The sequence below is a fragment of the Cynocephalus volans genome, chromosome 1, assembly GCF_027409185.1.
Source record: "Cynocephalus volans isolate mCynVol1 chromosome 1, mCynVol1.pri, whole genome shotgun sequence".
Taxonomy (NCBI): domain Eukaryota; kingdom Metazoa; phylum Chordata; class Mammalia; order Dermoptera; family Cynocephalidae; genus Cynocephalus; species Cynocephalus volans.
Window position 1 is genome coordinate 223,212,743 of NC_084460.1, and position 16,323 is coordinate 223,229,065.

The window sequence follows — 16,323 nt, forward strand, 5'->3', positions numbered from 1 at the left end:
CTTTTTGTAGCTAGGTCTTTTCTTCATAAACAGATGAGTGCCAGCAATCTGGCTAAATTTCTGGTTCTGACTAAATTTCTCTCCTTACTTACTTTACACCTTTTGGTGAACGCTTTCATCTTCCTCTCATGAGTCTTGAAATATGACAAATTGTTTGATATACATTAATAGAAGAGACAAATAGGAAATCAACTAGTGTTCTTTAAGTGCCAGTGAGCTGTTTTAGGCGATTTTTCAAATATTTATCTCAAAATATGAGAGTAATAATTGACAAAGTAAATCTATGAATAAAGCATTTTACTTAACTTTCACTAAACATTAGGAGGCAAAAAAAAAAAAAAGCAACAACATACATTGACCCTGAACCACAGACTGTGGCTATAAAATCCAAATTGGAGACTACTTCCTAAATGCTATTGAAGTATCTATCTAAATTTTAATTTAAAGAGTACATATTCATTTTAAAATATAGAAAATCATCACTTTTCTAATTTTTAATGGAAGACTTTGTAAGGCCTTGTAGTAAATGCTTCTATACTATTCAGTATTAGTAGTCAGAATAATTAGTTTAGAATTCTATTCAAATAGTTTTAAAAGATGCTGTATTGCAGGTGAAGTTCATAAATTGTATGCATAAAACTGGTTCCTCTTTCCACAGCCACTGATAACAAAAAATTCAATGGTTAAAATGTGGATTTTTAATAAGTGGGGAAAAATTCCTAGGTAATTCACTTTTCAATAATGGATAAGTAAATTGCACTCAAATACATGAATTTATTCAAGGATTATACATTTTTTTTTCTGAAATTCTGGAAACTGGGCTGACAAAGGGCAAAATATTGTGATTAAATGGAAGTTATCTTCCGTAATGCTTTGTAAAGAAACATTCTGATTTTGCAAAATGTTGGAGTTGTTATCAAATTGCTTTGAGTCCTGACTAACAAATCATGCTGCTATTCCTGTTCCTTCTTAAGAGCCTCCCATAGTTTTGTAGTTTTTACATCTTAAGCAGTTTAGAACAAGTTTGAACTTGCTAGAGTTTGCTAAGCAAACTTCAGGATAAACTGGAGATGTGGGATATAGTTGCTTTTTATTTGGTACTAACGTTGTTGAATTATATCCTCTTCTACTATATGCAAAGCTTTTGGAGGGTTCAGCAGGTGGTTGTTGGCAGTATAACCTTCTCCATAGAGCGGAGAATTCATTGCCTAACTTGGAGGCCATTAAAAAGGCTGATGATGAAATGACTGTTTGATAAAAATCCACTTTCTTATGATATGAGGTGGTTATTGAGGAGCGAATGTAAGATTACCTGATGACCCATACTATGTATTTAGCCCTTATTAAATCACAGGCACACAGTTCTATCTATTGAGGATATTTCTATAACCAATGAGACAAAAGTCCATGGAGCTTATATTTTTAAGTGGAAATCTGTATGCATGTGCATGCTCATGTATTTGTATGTATTATGCTCACACATGAGCACATGTGCAAATGATAGAGGTAGTAATTAGGTCTAGGGACAGGAGCTTTTGTAGTACAAATGTTTATTCTGATTTTACCATTACTGAGTTTGGAGATTTGAGGAGATGGAAAGCAGTAGGAACAATGATATGTATTCAAACAGTGTTGATCACCAAGATTCCTACTTCTAAATTATCCTCATAGCAAGGAGCATGAAACCTTTCTGGATCAGCCTTAAGCCTCTATTATATTTTATAACTGACAACAATGCCTTTTAAAATGCAGGGAACTTAGAAATAGCTATCACTTATTGAATACCTGGTATGAGCTAGGTAGTATGCAAGGGACCATCCATACGCTGCATAATTTAATTCTCAAAACATCTATTATGGCACAAAATATATACTTATTTTACCAACAAAGTGACTATTCCTTAGAGGGGCACATATTCAAGGTCACAAGGCTGCTAAGTGACAGACTAGATACTTAATCTATGCCTATTTTACTTTAAAGTCTACAAACTGTTTGCTGTGGACCATGGGCAATATAAGTAGGTCTTATATAAGTTTTTAAAATCTAGAAGCTCACATTGTTGGCAAATTTGTGGGGAAGAAGTGTTATTTTCAGTTTTTAATTTTTAACCACTGAAAATTTTCATTTTTCAGTGTTGAAAGTTTCTTAAAAGACAACATAACACCATATACTAAGGTACTTTAAAAAGTTCATGGAGAAAGGGTGGTCTAACGAGTAGAAAACTACGCTATCTACCCTAAGTGATTCTTTGCTCAGTACATACATGTATGGAAAAAATGCACTGTACCCCACAAAAATAAATATAAATAAAATAGAAAAAAGTTCATGGAAAGATTTGTGCTACTGCTTAATTACATTTTTCCACGAATTTGTGAAGTACCTGCATATGTCACATGATATACTTAGCTCCATTGTATGTTTTGTGAGAGATAACTATAAAAGCCAACTTTTCACGTTCAAGAGTGTTATAGCAATTAAATACTTAGAAAGATAACTCTGGGTATTCACTTCATGAAAATTAATTGTACCACATAGATTCATATACACACATACATATATAATGACCTTTTGTTCAGCAAAGCAGCACAAAGATGTCAGTCAATTTGATATAACTGAAAGTCCAGGAAAGAAGTTTGTAGAACTGTTTTGTCAGAGTATATCCCTGGGCAGAAATACATTTAAATACTTTTAGTTCTATTTTCTTTCTTTGAAAATTTGAGTAATCATTAATCTTACACTATAAATCATGAAAAGTCAATTCTCATGTTTATCAAATTCTTCATGGAGAGTATAGCACTATGTTCTAATAGACTTCATTGCTTTTACATTATATTAATAATTATTTCAAGAAAATAGTACTTCAAAACATTGCCACATTTTCTACCCTAATATCTCTTCCTTAATACCACTAATCTTAGAATCATGGGGCCTAATTTTTAAACATTCTATTATTTTTCTTGTTCTTAACCATCTGCTAAGTTTTACTAATATTCTTATTTTTACTATACTTTACATTTGTAAACTGCTTTATATTTTTCAAAAGAAACATGTATATATGTGACATATGTATTCTATGAGGTATATATTTATATATGGCTCCTTTATATATATATCATAGGATAATTTCTTCATACTTCTGAATTAATGGACTGTTTTGCATTTCAGACTGATGAAAAAACCTAATAATCACTTTTTGTATTTAATCTTTAGTATAATCTTCAAAATAAAGTGAAAAATATGCCTTTACTTATTTAGCTAAGTTTTAAGCAATTCCTCAAATTTAATGGTAGTCAACGTTTCCAATTGAATGAGTCATTCTTTTGTTGTTTAATGTTGAGAAAATTACCTCCTCACATCTATTTAGTATCATAGATGGAATTAAAGTGATAAGTATCTACAGTAGTTTTTCTTTTGACCCAAACCTTAACCAGATAGTAAGATAGGATCTAAGACTAAAATTTGTAACATTCCACTTATTACTGTCTACTTCCTGTTCCCTGTTAAACACTGAATAATTTATTTGACTATTTAAAATTTTCTTGTCCAAAACATGTAAGTTTTGTTTTGTACATTGTGTTGCACCATAAATAATTGCTTTGAATGAGATAGCTCAAAAATGAGGCTTATGAAGAAATTTAATATGATTCTGGGAATTTTCCTAAATACTTAAATTTAGAAATAGTGCCTTTTATATTTTATTTGTTCCTTACATCTGACTCAGTTAAACTCTGTAAATTATCAATGCACAAATTTAAAAGTTATTGTCATAAAAAATCTTTAATGTAGTAAAAAAATAAAAGTTATTGTCATATAGTTAGAATGAGTCAGGTATAAGCTATCTGTTGGATAAAATATTTTGTGATTGTTGCATTTAGTATGCTGGAGTTATAAGTAAAGTTTCAAACAACTAATTGAGGCACACTAGAAAATTCTTCATTCAAGAGGATATTTTAAGTAAAGCTTTCAAATACATTCCAGATGAAAACCAATAAAATTCATCTGCTATGTAGCTATTTTTGATAAGCATTCATATAAAAATTCAAATAATAAATTATTAAATTCTTAAATACAATAATAGTTTTGCCAGTCTAATGGATTATTCATAAGCTTTAATAAATAAATGAAATATTCTTGACAGGATGATGCAATTTACTGCATATATTTAATAAATAAATGACTATCTACTATGTGCCAGGTATTGTATTCAGTACTGGGAAGCTACAATACAGTCCCTGTCTTTCAGGGGTTTACCTTCCAAGAAGGGGTATGTCCATATGGTATATGTAAGTTGAAAACTCTTGAAATTGTGAGTATGTAATTGCTTCATGCTTTAGGAATTCCTTTATTTTTATCATTTTTTCTATTTTTTGGTGGCTGGCTAGTTTGGGGATCTGAACCCTTGACCTTGGTGTTATAGCACCACACTCTCACCAACTGAGATATCCAGTAAGCCCCTAGCTTTGTGCTTTAAATTCTGATGGTACTTAACATTTTACTTTATATTTGCTTTTTGATTTGATGGAGATACGGAGAGATTAAGTTACAGCAAAACCACATTCCCTTAAGTGAGTATCAATGCTATTCCACATTGTTCTGCTTTTTATTCTATTTACTTATCTTTGTTATTAAGACAGTCTTTTCTTATATAGTCAGTCTTTTCCACATTATCCTACTTTCTATCTATTTACTTTTTTTTGGTCAGTGTAAATAATAACATAGTCATGCAGGTGTGACCAGAACTTTGGCTGGCAGACAGTCGTGTGTTGCTCTCCGTGGTACTGAAAAACTATTGAGAGCTGAAAGTTAGTTTTCCCTAATTCTTTGACACTAGTGATTATGTACGAGCCAATTGAGAATTCAGAACATGGACAGAAAATATCTAGTGGAGAAAGGGAAGGTCAAAACAGAAAAGTTTCCAGGAAAGGTTTAGCTGTTGATTAATACATGGTCTAATTAATTTAGCCATTCAACAAAAGTTTACTGTACAAAAGGCACTGTGCTTTGAGTGAAGCTACAACAACTTATATAAACAAATGAACCTATTCTTTGCTCTCATGTACCTTATTGTATAGTGGTGAAAACATACACCACTGGTGAACAATGTAAATTTGCCACTGTGTTAAGTAAGTGCAAAAGATACAGGATTTTATGGACCATGAGATAAATTAGAGAAAATTTGAGTGTATCGATATGAAGCCTGGTTAAAGACTAATTTCATTTCCTTCACATTATCAGATTATTATTAGAAAAATATACTAAAGATTTGATCTATTGAGTCATAGAAGACTTTCCAATAAAATCTTTTAAAATATTTTAATGAGATCTTGCTTCCATGAACTCAACAGTTTAACAACAGATTTTATACAGATTTTATACTTGAAATAGCTATAATATTTCCTGATCATGACATTTTAATAGTTGATCATCATAAAGAGAGAAAAAATTTATTTGCACAACTAGGTAAAAAAAACCTGTAAACATTTACTTTTACAATCAAATATTTATGTCATTTAAAATGGTTTTTAAAATATGTCTGCTCGACTTTTTTCATTAATTTTAATCTGTGTGTATACATAGATTTTATCAGATCTATTCAAAACTTTTATCAGAAAATTCAAAGTTATGATAAAGCTTGAATTTGAAGAATGCCTATGCATTATTAGAACAACCAATCTGCAGCTGATGTGGCTACTACTAAAAGAACAAATCAACAGCATATGGATAGAATTATCTGATATTTGTGCCACTAGAGATTTGGCTTATTACCTGGAGTCATGCCCAATAGAAGTTCCTGATGAACCTCCTTGCTTACCCACCAATAGTGGGCTACACTGTGAACTGCATGCTCAGGTCATTCTCCAAGGAGCCCTTCTTATAACCAAAGTCTACCTAACTATAAAGTCTGGCAACTTGAAGCCACACTATGTGGCTACTTCTGATGCATGAGATGATCAATATATCATAGCATATCTATTATTATGGATTGAATTGTGTCCCCTCAAAGTTTAATGTGCTGAAGGCCTGTGCCCCACTGGGACAGTGTTAAGAGAGTGGGAAATGCTATTACGGTAGTTGAAATGTGGGGCCTTGAAGAGGTGATTGGATTGTGAGGATTGTACCCTCCCTCATGAGTAGATTGATCCATTCTTGGAATAGTGGGCCTGGTTCTGGGGGCTTTAAAAGGAGAGTACGTGAGGGGCGCTCTCTCTCTCTCCAAAGCCACCAAGGAAGACCCTCACCATATGTGTTCCCTGGACTTTGGACTTCCCAGCCTCTGAAACTATAAGCAATGCATTTCATTTTCTTACAAATCACCAAATTCCAAGTATTTTGTTAAAAGCAATGGAAGTGGACTGATACAGAAAATTGGTACTAGAGAAGTGGGGGGTTGCTTATAACAAAATACATTAAAATGTAGAAGCAGCTTTGGAATTGCGTGTCAAGGAGAGGCTGGAAGAGTTTGAAGGAGAGGCATGGAAAGCCTAGTTGCTGGTGGGAGTTTGGAAGACAAGAAAACCAGGGAATTTTTGGAAATTCTTAGAGACTGTTTAAATGATGGTGAACAGGATGCTGATAGAAATATGGACAGTAAAGCACATTCTGAGAGGTTCTCAGATGTAAATGAGAAGGGAATTATTGGAAACTGAGCAAAGTTCACCCTTGCTGTGAACTGGCAAGGAATGTGGTTGCATTTTGCTCAAATCCAAAAGTTTTATGGAATGTGAAACTTATAGGTGTTGACCTAGAGTATTTGGCAAAAGAAATTTCTAAGCAGCAAAGCATTTGGGAAGCCACATGCCTAACTCGCAACAGCCTATGCTGAGTTATGGCAGCAAAGGCAAGACAAAAAGATAGAATTTATAATTAAAAGGAAAGCAGAGTGTAAAGATTTGGAAAATATGCAGCCTGTCCAGCATCAGAGAGCATTTTCGGGAGAAAAATTCAGTGGTGCAGCCCACTGACAATTTGCTAAGGGAATTAGCACAGAAGAAAGGGATTATCAAGAGAAGGGAAAAAAGACCCTGAAGGTATTTCAGAGATCTTGGAAGCTGCATCTTCTATTACAGTCCCAGAGGCCTAGGGAGACAGAATGGTCTTGGGGAACAGGTCCCAGGCACCCTCCACAAGCTTGCTACTCAAGTCCACTTCAGGGTGCTGCTCCCCGCATCAGCACCCCAGCTGCTTTGGCTGCTTCAGCTGTGGCTAAATTGGCCCCAGGCATGGCTGGACCCACAGCTTCAGAAGATACAAGCAGGAAGCGTTGGTGGCGTTCATGTTGTGTTAGATCTGCAGGCTTGCAGAATGCCAGAGTTGCAAAGTCTTGGGAGCCTCCAACGTGGTTTCAAAGGACTTATGGAAAAGCCTGGTAGCTGGGAAGAGAACTATCACAGGGGCAGATTCACTACATAGAGTCTTCACTAAGAGGAAATGTGGGGTTAGAGATGCAGCAGAGAAACCTCATCAGTGCCATGCTGAGTGGAGCCATGACAGCAGGACTGCCATGAAGACCCCAGAATTGTGGAGCTACCAGCAAGCAGTGCCAGCCTGGGAGAGAAAAATCTTGTTCTCTGAACAATTGTTCTAAACAATTTGTCTCATAACAATTGTTTTGGCCTCAGAACAATTTTCTGTATTGGTTCGTTTCTGTTCCATAGAACAAAATAGCTGGAACTGGGTCATTTGTAAGAAAACAATTTATTGCTTATGGTTTCACAGATTGGGAAGTTCAATGTCCAGAAAACACATCTGGTGAGGGCCTTCTCTGGTTGTGGCTTTACAGTAAAGCAGGGTCTCACATGGCAGAAAATGGTGGAGCAGAGAGAAAGCTCCTCCTGCATTCTCCTTTTAAAGCTCCCGGAATAACTCTCATGACCACCATTATTTATCCATTCACTATGGCATGGTCCTTACAATCTAATCATCTCTTCAAGGCCCCACCTTTCAATTACCATGATAGGAATTCCCACCCTCCTTACACTGTCACAGTGGGGACCAAGTTTTGGGGGGACATCAATCCACAGCATCTAAAAGCCATTTGTGGTATACTAGTTGGAAAGTTCAGCTCTTAGCTTGTTTCAATATTTCTTCTAGAATTTATTACCACCTGACACAAGTACATAGTTACTAGTTTATTTTTTCAGAACATATCTCACTAAAATGTAGCAGTCCTGAAAAAGGGGTCTTTGTCTTTTTGCTCAGTGTTGTATTTCCAGTGCCTAGCAAATAATTGCCTTGCTATAACTAGCCAATGCAAATTCACTGGATGAAAGAGAAAACTCTATGAGCTGTCTTTATTTTCCTCTTTATCTTCATCACCTACCCTAATCCTTAGGTCATTATTGATACTGAGGATGTAAGCAGGCCTCCAGATTTAAAAAGTTCTGTCCTGGATCAAGTACCACAGACTGGGTAATTCATTTAAAAAAAAAAAAAAAAAGTATTTCTTCACAGTTTTGAAGACTTGGGATTCTAAGGTCGAGGGACCAGCATTTGAGCTGTGTCATCCCATGCCGGAAGATGGAAAAGTAAGAGAGCGTGAGAGAGCGAGCGAACTGAAGTGGACAAACTCATCTTTTTGTCAAAAACCAACTCCTGTGATAATGGCATTAATCCATTCATGAGGGTAGAGCCCTCATGACCTAATTACTTCTTAAAGGTCCCACCTTTCAGCACTGTTGCATTGAGGATTAAGTTTCTAACAAATGAACTTTGGGGGACACATGGGGCATGTTAGACATTTTATATTATTTCTTAAAAGCAATAAGAATCCACTGAAAGTTATAATTAGAAAGAAACATCATTAGATTTTCATTTAAGAAAAGTAAATTTTTTTTCTTTCTCTTAATAATGTTATCTAGATTGTCCTACTCATCCAATCTTAAACTCTTAAGGTGATATAACACTTTTTTTCCTTTTCCTTCATACCTAATACTTTGCGAAAACCTGACAATTTAGCTTCAGCAAGATATAGCTGTCTCACCCTTTATCTCTCATTTAAATTAGGGCCTTGGTTAATCACATAATGGGCAACTGTAGCTGCTAAACTTATTTTCTTTCCTTTAGTAATTCTCAGTCTAAATCGCTATATGCCTTATAGCCAGTAAATTGTGAAATATTGACCATCTTATTTATCTAAACAAATATTTGCAATAGCTCCTTTTTGATTAAATATTAATTCTTAGATATTTATTTGAAAAAAGTACAATATAACTTTAATTAATTTTTACACTCATTCATATAAACTATTACACTTAATCTTGTGAGATAAGTAAAGATTGTTTCTTCCTTCCCCTCATTTTAAAAAAAGTAATTTCAAACTTAATGAAATGTTGTAAAATGTCTACGTACAATTCAAACATACCCTTCATGCACATTTATCAACAGTAAAAGTTTGTCTCATTTGCTTCATCATTCTCTCTGTAGGTATTTCTGGATCTTCTGTTAACAAATTGAAACCCCTACACCCTTCTTACTCCAAAGTATTTCATTATATATTTCTTTAGATTAAGGGCTTTCTCATATGCAATCATGATAAAATTATCAAAATTAGGATATGTAATATTGATACAAAAATAATTGTAACTTATTTATAAATAAAAAGCCAATAGATAAAATATTGTAGCTTTTATTTGTATTTTTCCAATTGTCCCAATAATTTTCTTTATAGATTATTTTTCCTAATCCAGTATCCAATTCTGGATTATACAATGCATTTAGCAATCATGTCTTTTTAATCTCTTCTAATCTGGAGCAGTTCTTCAGCTTTTCTTTGACTTTCATCACAGTGACATTTTTGAAAAATACAGACAAGATATTTTGCAGGATTACCCTTAATTTGGGTTTTTCTTTACTTCCTCATGATTAAATTTAATTATACATTTTTTGCCTAGAATACTAAATAAGTAAGATTATGTAGTCATTATACATTTTTTTGTCTAGAATACTAAATAAATAAGATTATGTACTCAGTGCATTCCATCATGAGGCTCATGATATCACCTGGTCCCATTATTGGTGATTTCAAACTTGATCACTTGGTTAAGGTGATGTTTATCAAATTTATCCTATAAAAGTAATTTTTATTCCCTTACAATTAATAATCTATGCTGAATTACAAAAGCGGCCTCAAGTGGTTCTCAATCGTGTGTGCATTTTCCTTGCTATGACTTTTTCGCATCAAGGCATGGACTACAAGAAGACTTCAAAAAGCTTATGGAAAAATAGAATGAAAAGGTGAAACAAATATTTCCATAAGCTTTTTGAAGTACCCTGGAGTAGTACCCATGACTGAATCATGTGGCTTCATTGGGCTAATGGAACATAGGTGAATGTGGGTCAGCAGAACCTTGAAAAGGGCTCCACACTGGAGCTAGCACTCCCTTGTTGCTTTTTGGAACCTTGAAACTACTACCACTGAAGACACAGCTAGCCTGCTGATGGATGACAGGCCAGGCTGAACAAAGATGAGCCATTGCAGCGGAGCCCCACGCCCCAAGACCAATAAGCTTGCTAACCACCAGACACGTGAGTGAGGCCATCGCAAACCTCTAACCCAGACTGAGCTACCCAGGGCAGAAAAGCACCCACACGACTCAGAGAACCTTGAGAAATTGTAGATGTTTACTGTTTTGGGCTAATAAGTTTTGGGATGGTGTGTTTATGCAGCAAAAGCTAATAATTTTTAGGGAGATACTTTGGGACTACATAAATATCCTGTTACACATATAACTTTTACCAAATACATTTGTGAATCTTGCTTAGGTTAAATATTACTATAAAGACTGCAAAATGGTTCCTTTTTTTAGTGATGAAGAATGTAAAGATGGGGCTTATATGTCTTCTGTGGACATATGACTAGTAACGGTCTGTGCCAGCATCGCAACCCTAATCTTTTACCTGGTGGACCATAATTTTTCTCAACATACCATGCAGAGGTAAGTGACCTGATGACAGAACTGGAACTCTCACAGTGTCCCAGGTGTAATGAATGGGACGCTGTGCCCTCACACACGTACAGAAGCACTTCTGGTACATGCTCCGTAGTTGATGATGGAGTAGGAGTGGCAAGATGGACAGTGTGGGAGAAGACATTAATATAGTTATTATCATACCAATTTAAATGTTAATTGATTCACGAAAAATATAAAGATAATATCTGTAGAAATTGCCTTTCTTGAGTATAATCAAGAATGTCATTGGCACTCTAGATATGTTTGCACAACATGGCTCTTACTATCTTTGACATAAATTTCATATCCTCTCCAATTTCTGCCAAATGAACCATAAGACACTGTGAAGTGACACCGTGAGAAGAAGACAGTACCACTAGGTCATACCTTTCTACAAACAAGAAAACTGAGACTGAAGAAAGTCAAGGGTCAAAACTAACCAAGAGCCAAGAGTGAATAAACCAAGCAGGGACTTGAACTCAGCAATCCCAATTTCCTAAAAGAAGTCCTCCAACATGGCAGTGGGGAATAGGTCCCCAGTCTCCCAGATACTAATAATACCTGAGTCTTAAGTCTTGTGTAAGGCACTGTTCAATTCTAAAATCCTTACATATGTTTTAACTCATTTAGTACCATGTGTTGATCTTCTGCTACACTGCACATTAACTTAGACATGCAAGCCTTTAGGTACACACTTTGGGGTGTGTGCGTGTGTGTATGTGTATTCAATACCATACCTTCCTGACTGAAAAAGAAATTCAAAACTGCACTTTTTTTCTCTACGTCTGCCTAAAAAATCGAAGAGCACAAAGAAGCGCTCTGCGTTCCCAGTCCTTCTACAGGGTATTTGGTGGCAGCCGCCGCCGCCAACCAAAACGCTAGGATCCTGTCAGGGTGCGTGAACTGTAATAGACAAGAAGCCAAACTCTGTTAGTCCCTTTTGCCTCAGGGCGCCGAAACCTCAAGTGCCCTGAAGCATCTCTCTACTGGAAAGCCGACGGCAGGGGTGGGGTTCCTGGAGCTTTCCCCGAGGGCAGTCCCTGCTCCCCCCAGCTCCCCTCTAAGACGCTCGCTGGTGCATTGGGCGGACACAGTGTACGCAAGCCGGCTCTGGCCCCGAGGGGCCCCAAGGCGGCCAGAGGTCGCGAGGCGCTCTCCAGGGAGAGGAGCCAACTCCACGGTTGCTCTTGGGGGCCGTGCCTGCCAAGTATCGCGGGACTTGAGCACATCGCAGCAGCGGCAGCTCCAGGAGCAGCTGGAGCGCGCTCCGTGCGCACCGCCCCAGCCTGGGGAGGCGCGGGAGCCGGGAGCGGGGAGGGCTGGGGTGCTGGTTACGTAAACGATCCTAGCCCAGTGAGAGGCCTCCAGGCTGGGGCTACGAGAGGGGGAGGGGCCGCGCGAGGAGGAGGGGCTGGGAGGCAGCGGCCTGGGGTGGGAGGGGGGCGGGGGCCGGGGGCGAAGTGGCCAGGCGGCGGCTCTGCCGAGGTGACAATGTGCTAGGAGCCCTCGCTCGGTCTCCTGCGCCTCCTTGGCCGCGGCGCCCGCTCTCGCCGCACTCGCCGAGCCCTCTAGCCCGCCGCCGCGCTATGAGGGCCCCTCTCTGGGGCTGGCCGAGGCCGGAGCCGGCTCGCGCTGCTGGCGGGGAAGTGTGAAGAGAGAGGCTCGGGCGGGAGCCGGCGCTGCGCGCGGCGCTGACGGGCCGGCGCGGGTTCCAGGTGAGCGCGGGCTCTGCGAGCCCGGCACTCCGCGCGGCCGGTCGGCCCCTGCTGGGCTTGATCCGAGGCTGAAGCCCGTGCGAGGACCGCCGTTCCCTCTTCGCGGGATCCTTGGCCGCGATAGCAGGTCTCCGTTTCTCTCTCGCTCCCCCTCTCTTCCTTGTGATTGTCTGGGACGAGCCCTCTCTGGGCTGCCGGAGTGCTCGGGCTGGGCGCCGCTAAGTCCCGCAGCCAGTGCCAGGGCACGGAACCGAGCGCCCGGGTCTGGTCCCGCGGCAGGGGCACGGGTGGACCCGGTGAGGCGGCCTCCCGGGAGCCTGGAGCGCGCCGGCCCGCGGCTGCAGGTGCGGCGGGGGATTGCGAGGCGCGGAACTTTCTGCCGCGGTCCGCCCTCTGCTCCGCTTTTCCCGCTATCCAGTGAGCTGGGCGTGCTGGCCCTTCTGCGGCGGGGGTGCCTCGGCCTCCCCACCCCGGAAACTTTCTGCCACCAGCTGCGGGCAGCCACGGGCTGCGGTGCCGGTTTCTATTCAGCCCAACACCGGGTCTTGGGTGTCTTCCTGGACGGCTGCCTTTCTCTTTTTCTGTCTCCCTTTGCCTCCCTCAGCGCCTATCCGCCTCTCATTCTCTCTGTGTGTCTCAGTTTCTATCTGTTTCTGACTCTTTATGGCTCTCGATCTGCCTGGGTACCACCCCTGGCCATGTATCGGTTTTCCCTTTAACTCTTTTTCCTCCTGTCTTTCCTGGGATATCTGTCTCTGGCATTCTGTCTCGTCCGCTTGTCTTTCCGTCTTGCAGCATTTTCTGTCTCTCTCTGTTTCTGCTTCTCGCTGCCCATCTCTGTCTCCCTCTGTCATCCCAACTGCCCCATCTTCCGGAGCATCAGCCCCCTGATTTCGAGGCGCCTTGGACAGGGGAGCACGTCCCGGCCCACCTCTGGGCATCTCCAGGTGCAGAGACCTCCCTGCTCGCGGTTTGCGGGGCCGCGAGAATGGAGGCAGTCTGCCCCTGTCTGGGCTGTCGTGGAGCTGAATGAGGGGCGCAAGGGGTAGAGCGGCAGATGTCGCTCCAGCCTCCGGTCCCTGGGTCCGAGGGCGCTGCACTGCCGTGAACCCAGGCGCACCGAGGCTGCTGGTCTGGAGGGCAAAAGCTGTGGGAGCCCCTCTCCGTATCCCGTTCTTTGACTAGGGTTAATTAAAATTTCAGGTGGACAGTCTGCATTTTCAGCCTTTACAACCAGCCGCAGGAGAAGAGAGAGTGAACGGCAAACACAGAAGCCTCGGGGTTCAGGGAAAACTAACCTCGAAAGGGTGGGAGCTTTTTGTGAGGCAAAGGTGGGTGCTAGCAGCGGAGAAGAGCTTTGGGAACAGAGGAGTCATGCCTGCCTTAAACTGCCGTATACTCAGTCCCTAGGAGAGCGGTTTCCTTGGGAGAGATCGTGGTCATTCTTCCCAGAAACAGCGTACAGGTTTTGTTTGCAGGGCTAAAGACGCTGGCCTCCACAGCGCTTTGAAATTTCTGGTTTATTTGGGGACCCCCAGATTTTTAGCTTTGTGTGAAAGCTGTCTTTGCTCAGGGTCTCTCTCTGTCTCTCCCTCTCCTCTCTGTGAGTGTGTGTGTGTGTGTGTGTGTGTGTGTGTGTGTGTGTGTGTGTGTGTGTGTGTGTGTGTGTGTGTGTGTGTGTGTGTGTGTGTGTGTGTGTGTGTGTGTGTGTGTGTGTATTTGCGTTCGTGCCCTCTAGTGTTAAACCTGCTGGTTTGGGACTATTGAAAAGTAACGTCAACCTATTGGTGGTTCACTTTGGACCTCTCACCTTTAATTTTCCTCAATGACTTTTGCATTGCCTTACCAATCTTTCCTACCCCCTGATCGCTACAAGCTCTCCTCTCCTGCAGAATTAGAACTTTAATATTGAAACCCCGTTCATCTGACTTCAGAGATGGATAGATTTGGAGTTTTCATAGCCTAAGGCAGGCTTCGAACATAAACATGCATTTCTTTGCACCATTTGCCACAAACCATGATTTCACTTCTCTGCTTTACTCCCTTGCCCACCTTCAACTCCATTGAGAATTTCCCTGGCTGCTCCTGCTTGTTTAAAGAAATGCTTTTAATTCACCATTTTTGTGATGCTTATCCCATTCCAGGGCTTATGCTGCTTGCTTAAGTAGGGGCACTGTGTCTCAGATCCGCTTTGAAGAGGAACAAAAGAACTTTTCCAAAGGAATTACAGGGTGCTGCTGATGTAGATTAATTCTGGATCAGAAAGTCTAGAGTGAGACTAGACACTGTTTCACATATGCAGACCCCAGGGCAGTGTGGGAAAGCTAGTAAGTGCTTAATAAAAACTTGTTGGTTGATTGATTGTTGTACAGCTGATTACAGGTTTCCAAGTCACCCAGCTATGCTAATGAGCCCACATACTAGAAGTTGAATTCTACCTCCCCTTTTTTGCGTGTCTTTTGTGAATGGGAATTGAGGGCTAGTAGATAGGATGTAAAAATAGTCTTCTGCTTCTTTCTAGCTCATTTCACTGCTTAAATCTGCCCCTCTCTGCAAGTCTTTAACTTGGCTGATTTTTTTTTTTAATAGTCATTGCAGAATTGAAGAAATGAGTTTAGAGGCTCTGATAGGTGGCATTTCTCAACCTCCGTACTTGAAATTAAACTGGAATGTGACATCATTTTGGGGTGAATGCTTTTGTGTATTTTTTAACAAGTGAAAAGTTATCTCTTTTACTATAAAGAACAGATGTATCAGCTTAAAGTATTTAGGGACTATAAATTGATCTGCAAGCCGAATCACTTACTCTAGATAATTTATATATTCCCTTACTGCTTCAAATATATATGAGTTGTGATTACTATGTGCATATGAGAATTTGCCAAAGTACCTAGAGACATAATGCCACCTGGTTCAAAGTACTAGTGGGAATCCATGGGCTGCAGTACTGCTTTTTTTGATGATATGCTAGTGACTTCTTAAAATGTTTAGTGATATACTATGAGTATTGTGCATATCCAAGGAATTTTGCTTTAAGAATATTACTTATAAATCATTTGACAGTTTCCTCTACCCAATTTTTGTATTTAAAAATTAGAAAGACCTAGTGAAGGTAAAAATTCATGTAATAGAGATTATGCAGTTTATGAAAACTTTGAATTTTAGAAAGAGAGTGAGAGAACAAGCAACAAATGGGTATTTTTATTTTCTCTGGGCAAATGAAGAGAACACTGGTATTTCTGAAAAACAGGAAAAGTAAAGAAAATACTTGAGAATAAAGCATGAATAGAATGCAATATTACCATGTAAAATAAATGACAATTCTACATGTCTCTGATAGGTGTTCATTGTTCTTTATGAAAATGGACAGTTCTATTGTTGTGACCTTTAACTAATATGCCTTATCAGACATAATACTCTCAAGTGACACCTCGTGTAATAAACAACACATTCTTGACTTTGACTTTTAATGCATCACCTTGTTGGGTTTGTGTTCTTATCAGTAGGAACATGTTGCCATCTTAAATCTAATGGGATCTAACAGAATCACTACGTTAAAGTCTGAGTGACCATATGCCTAATTATCAAAGGATTTAAACTGGGCTTTGGTTCTAAATCTTTCCTTCTGCTCTTGTTGTCAGAATAAACACATGTGAAAC

The 16,323-nt window shown here is 39.6% G+C and overlaps 1 protein-coding gene across 1 annotated transcript; it reads right to left on the reverse strand.

Annotated features, from left to right (window-relative positions):
* Nucleotides 1-12,517: 12,517 nt before the first annotated feature.
* LOC134369256 (uncharacterized) lies at nt 12,518-13,518 on the reverse strand. Its single transcript, XM_063085557.1, has 2 exons — nt 13,280-13,518; nt 12,518-13,187 (listed from the first exon to the last, which is right to left on the reverse strand). Exons 1-2 carry the CDS (start codon nt 13,516-13,518, stop codon nt 12,518-12,520), a joined length of 909 nt encoding a protein of 302 aa, XP_062941627.1.
* Between the last annotated feature and the right edge of the window lie 2,805 nt (nt 13,519-16,323).

Bases quoted from the DNA above. Each gene is read 5' to 3' on its own strand.
- LOC134369256 (XM_063085557.1), bottom strand. From the start codon at position 13,518: ATGACAGAGGGAGACAGAGATGGGCAGCGAGAAGCAGAAACAGAGAGA. The intron at 13,188-13,279 runs GCGGATAGGCGC...TGGGCTGAATAG, and splicing joins ACACACAGAGAGAATGAGAG to AAACCGGCACCGCAGCCCGT.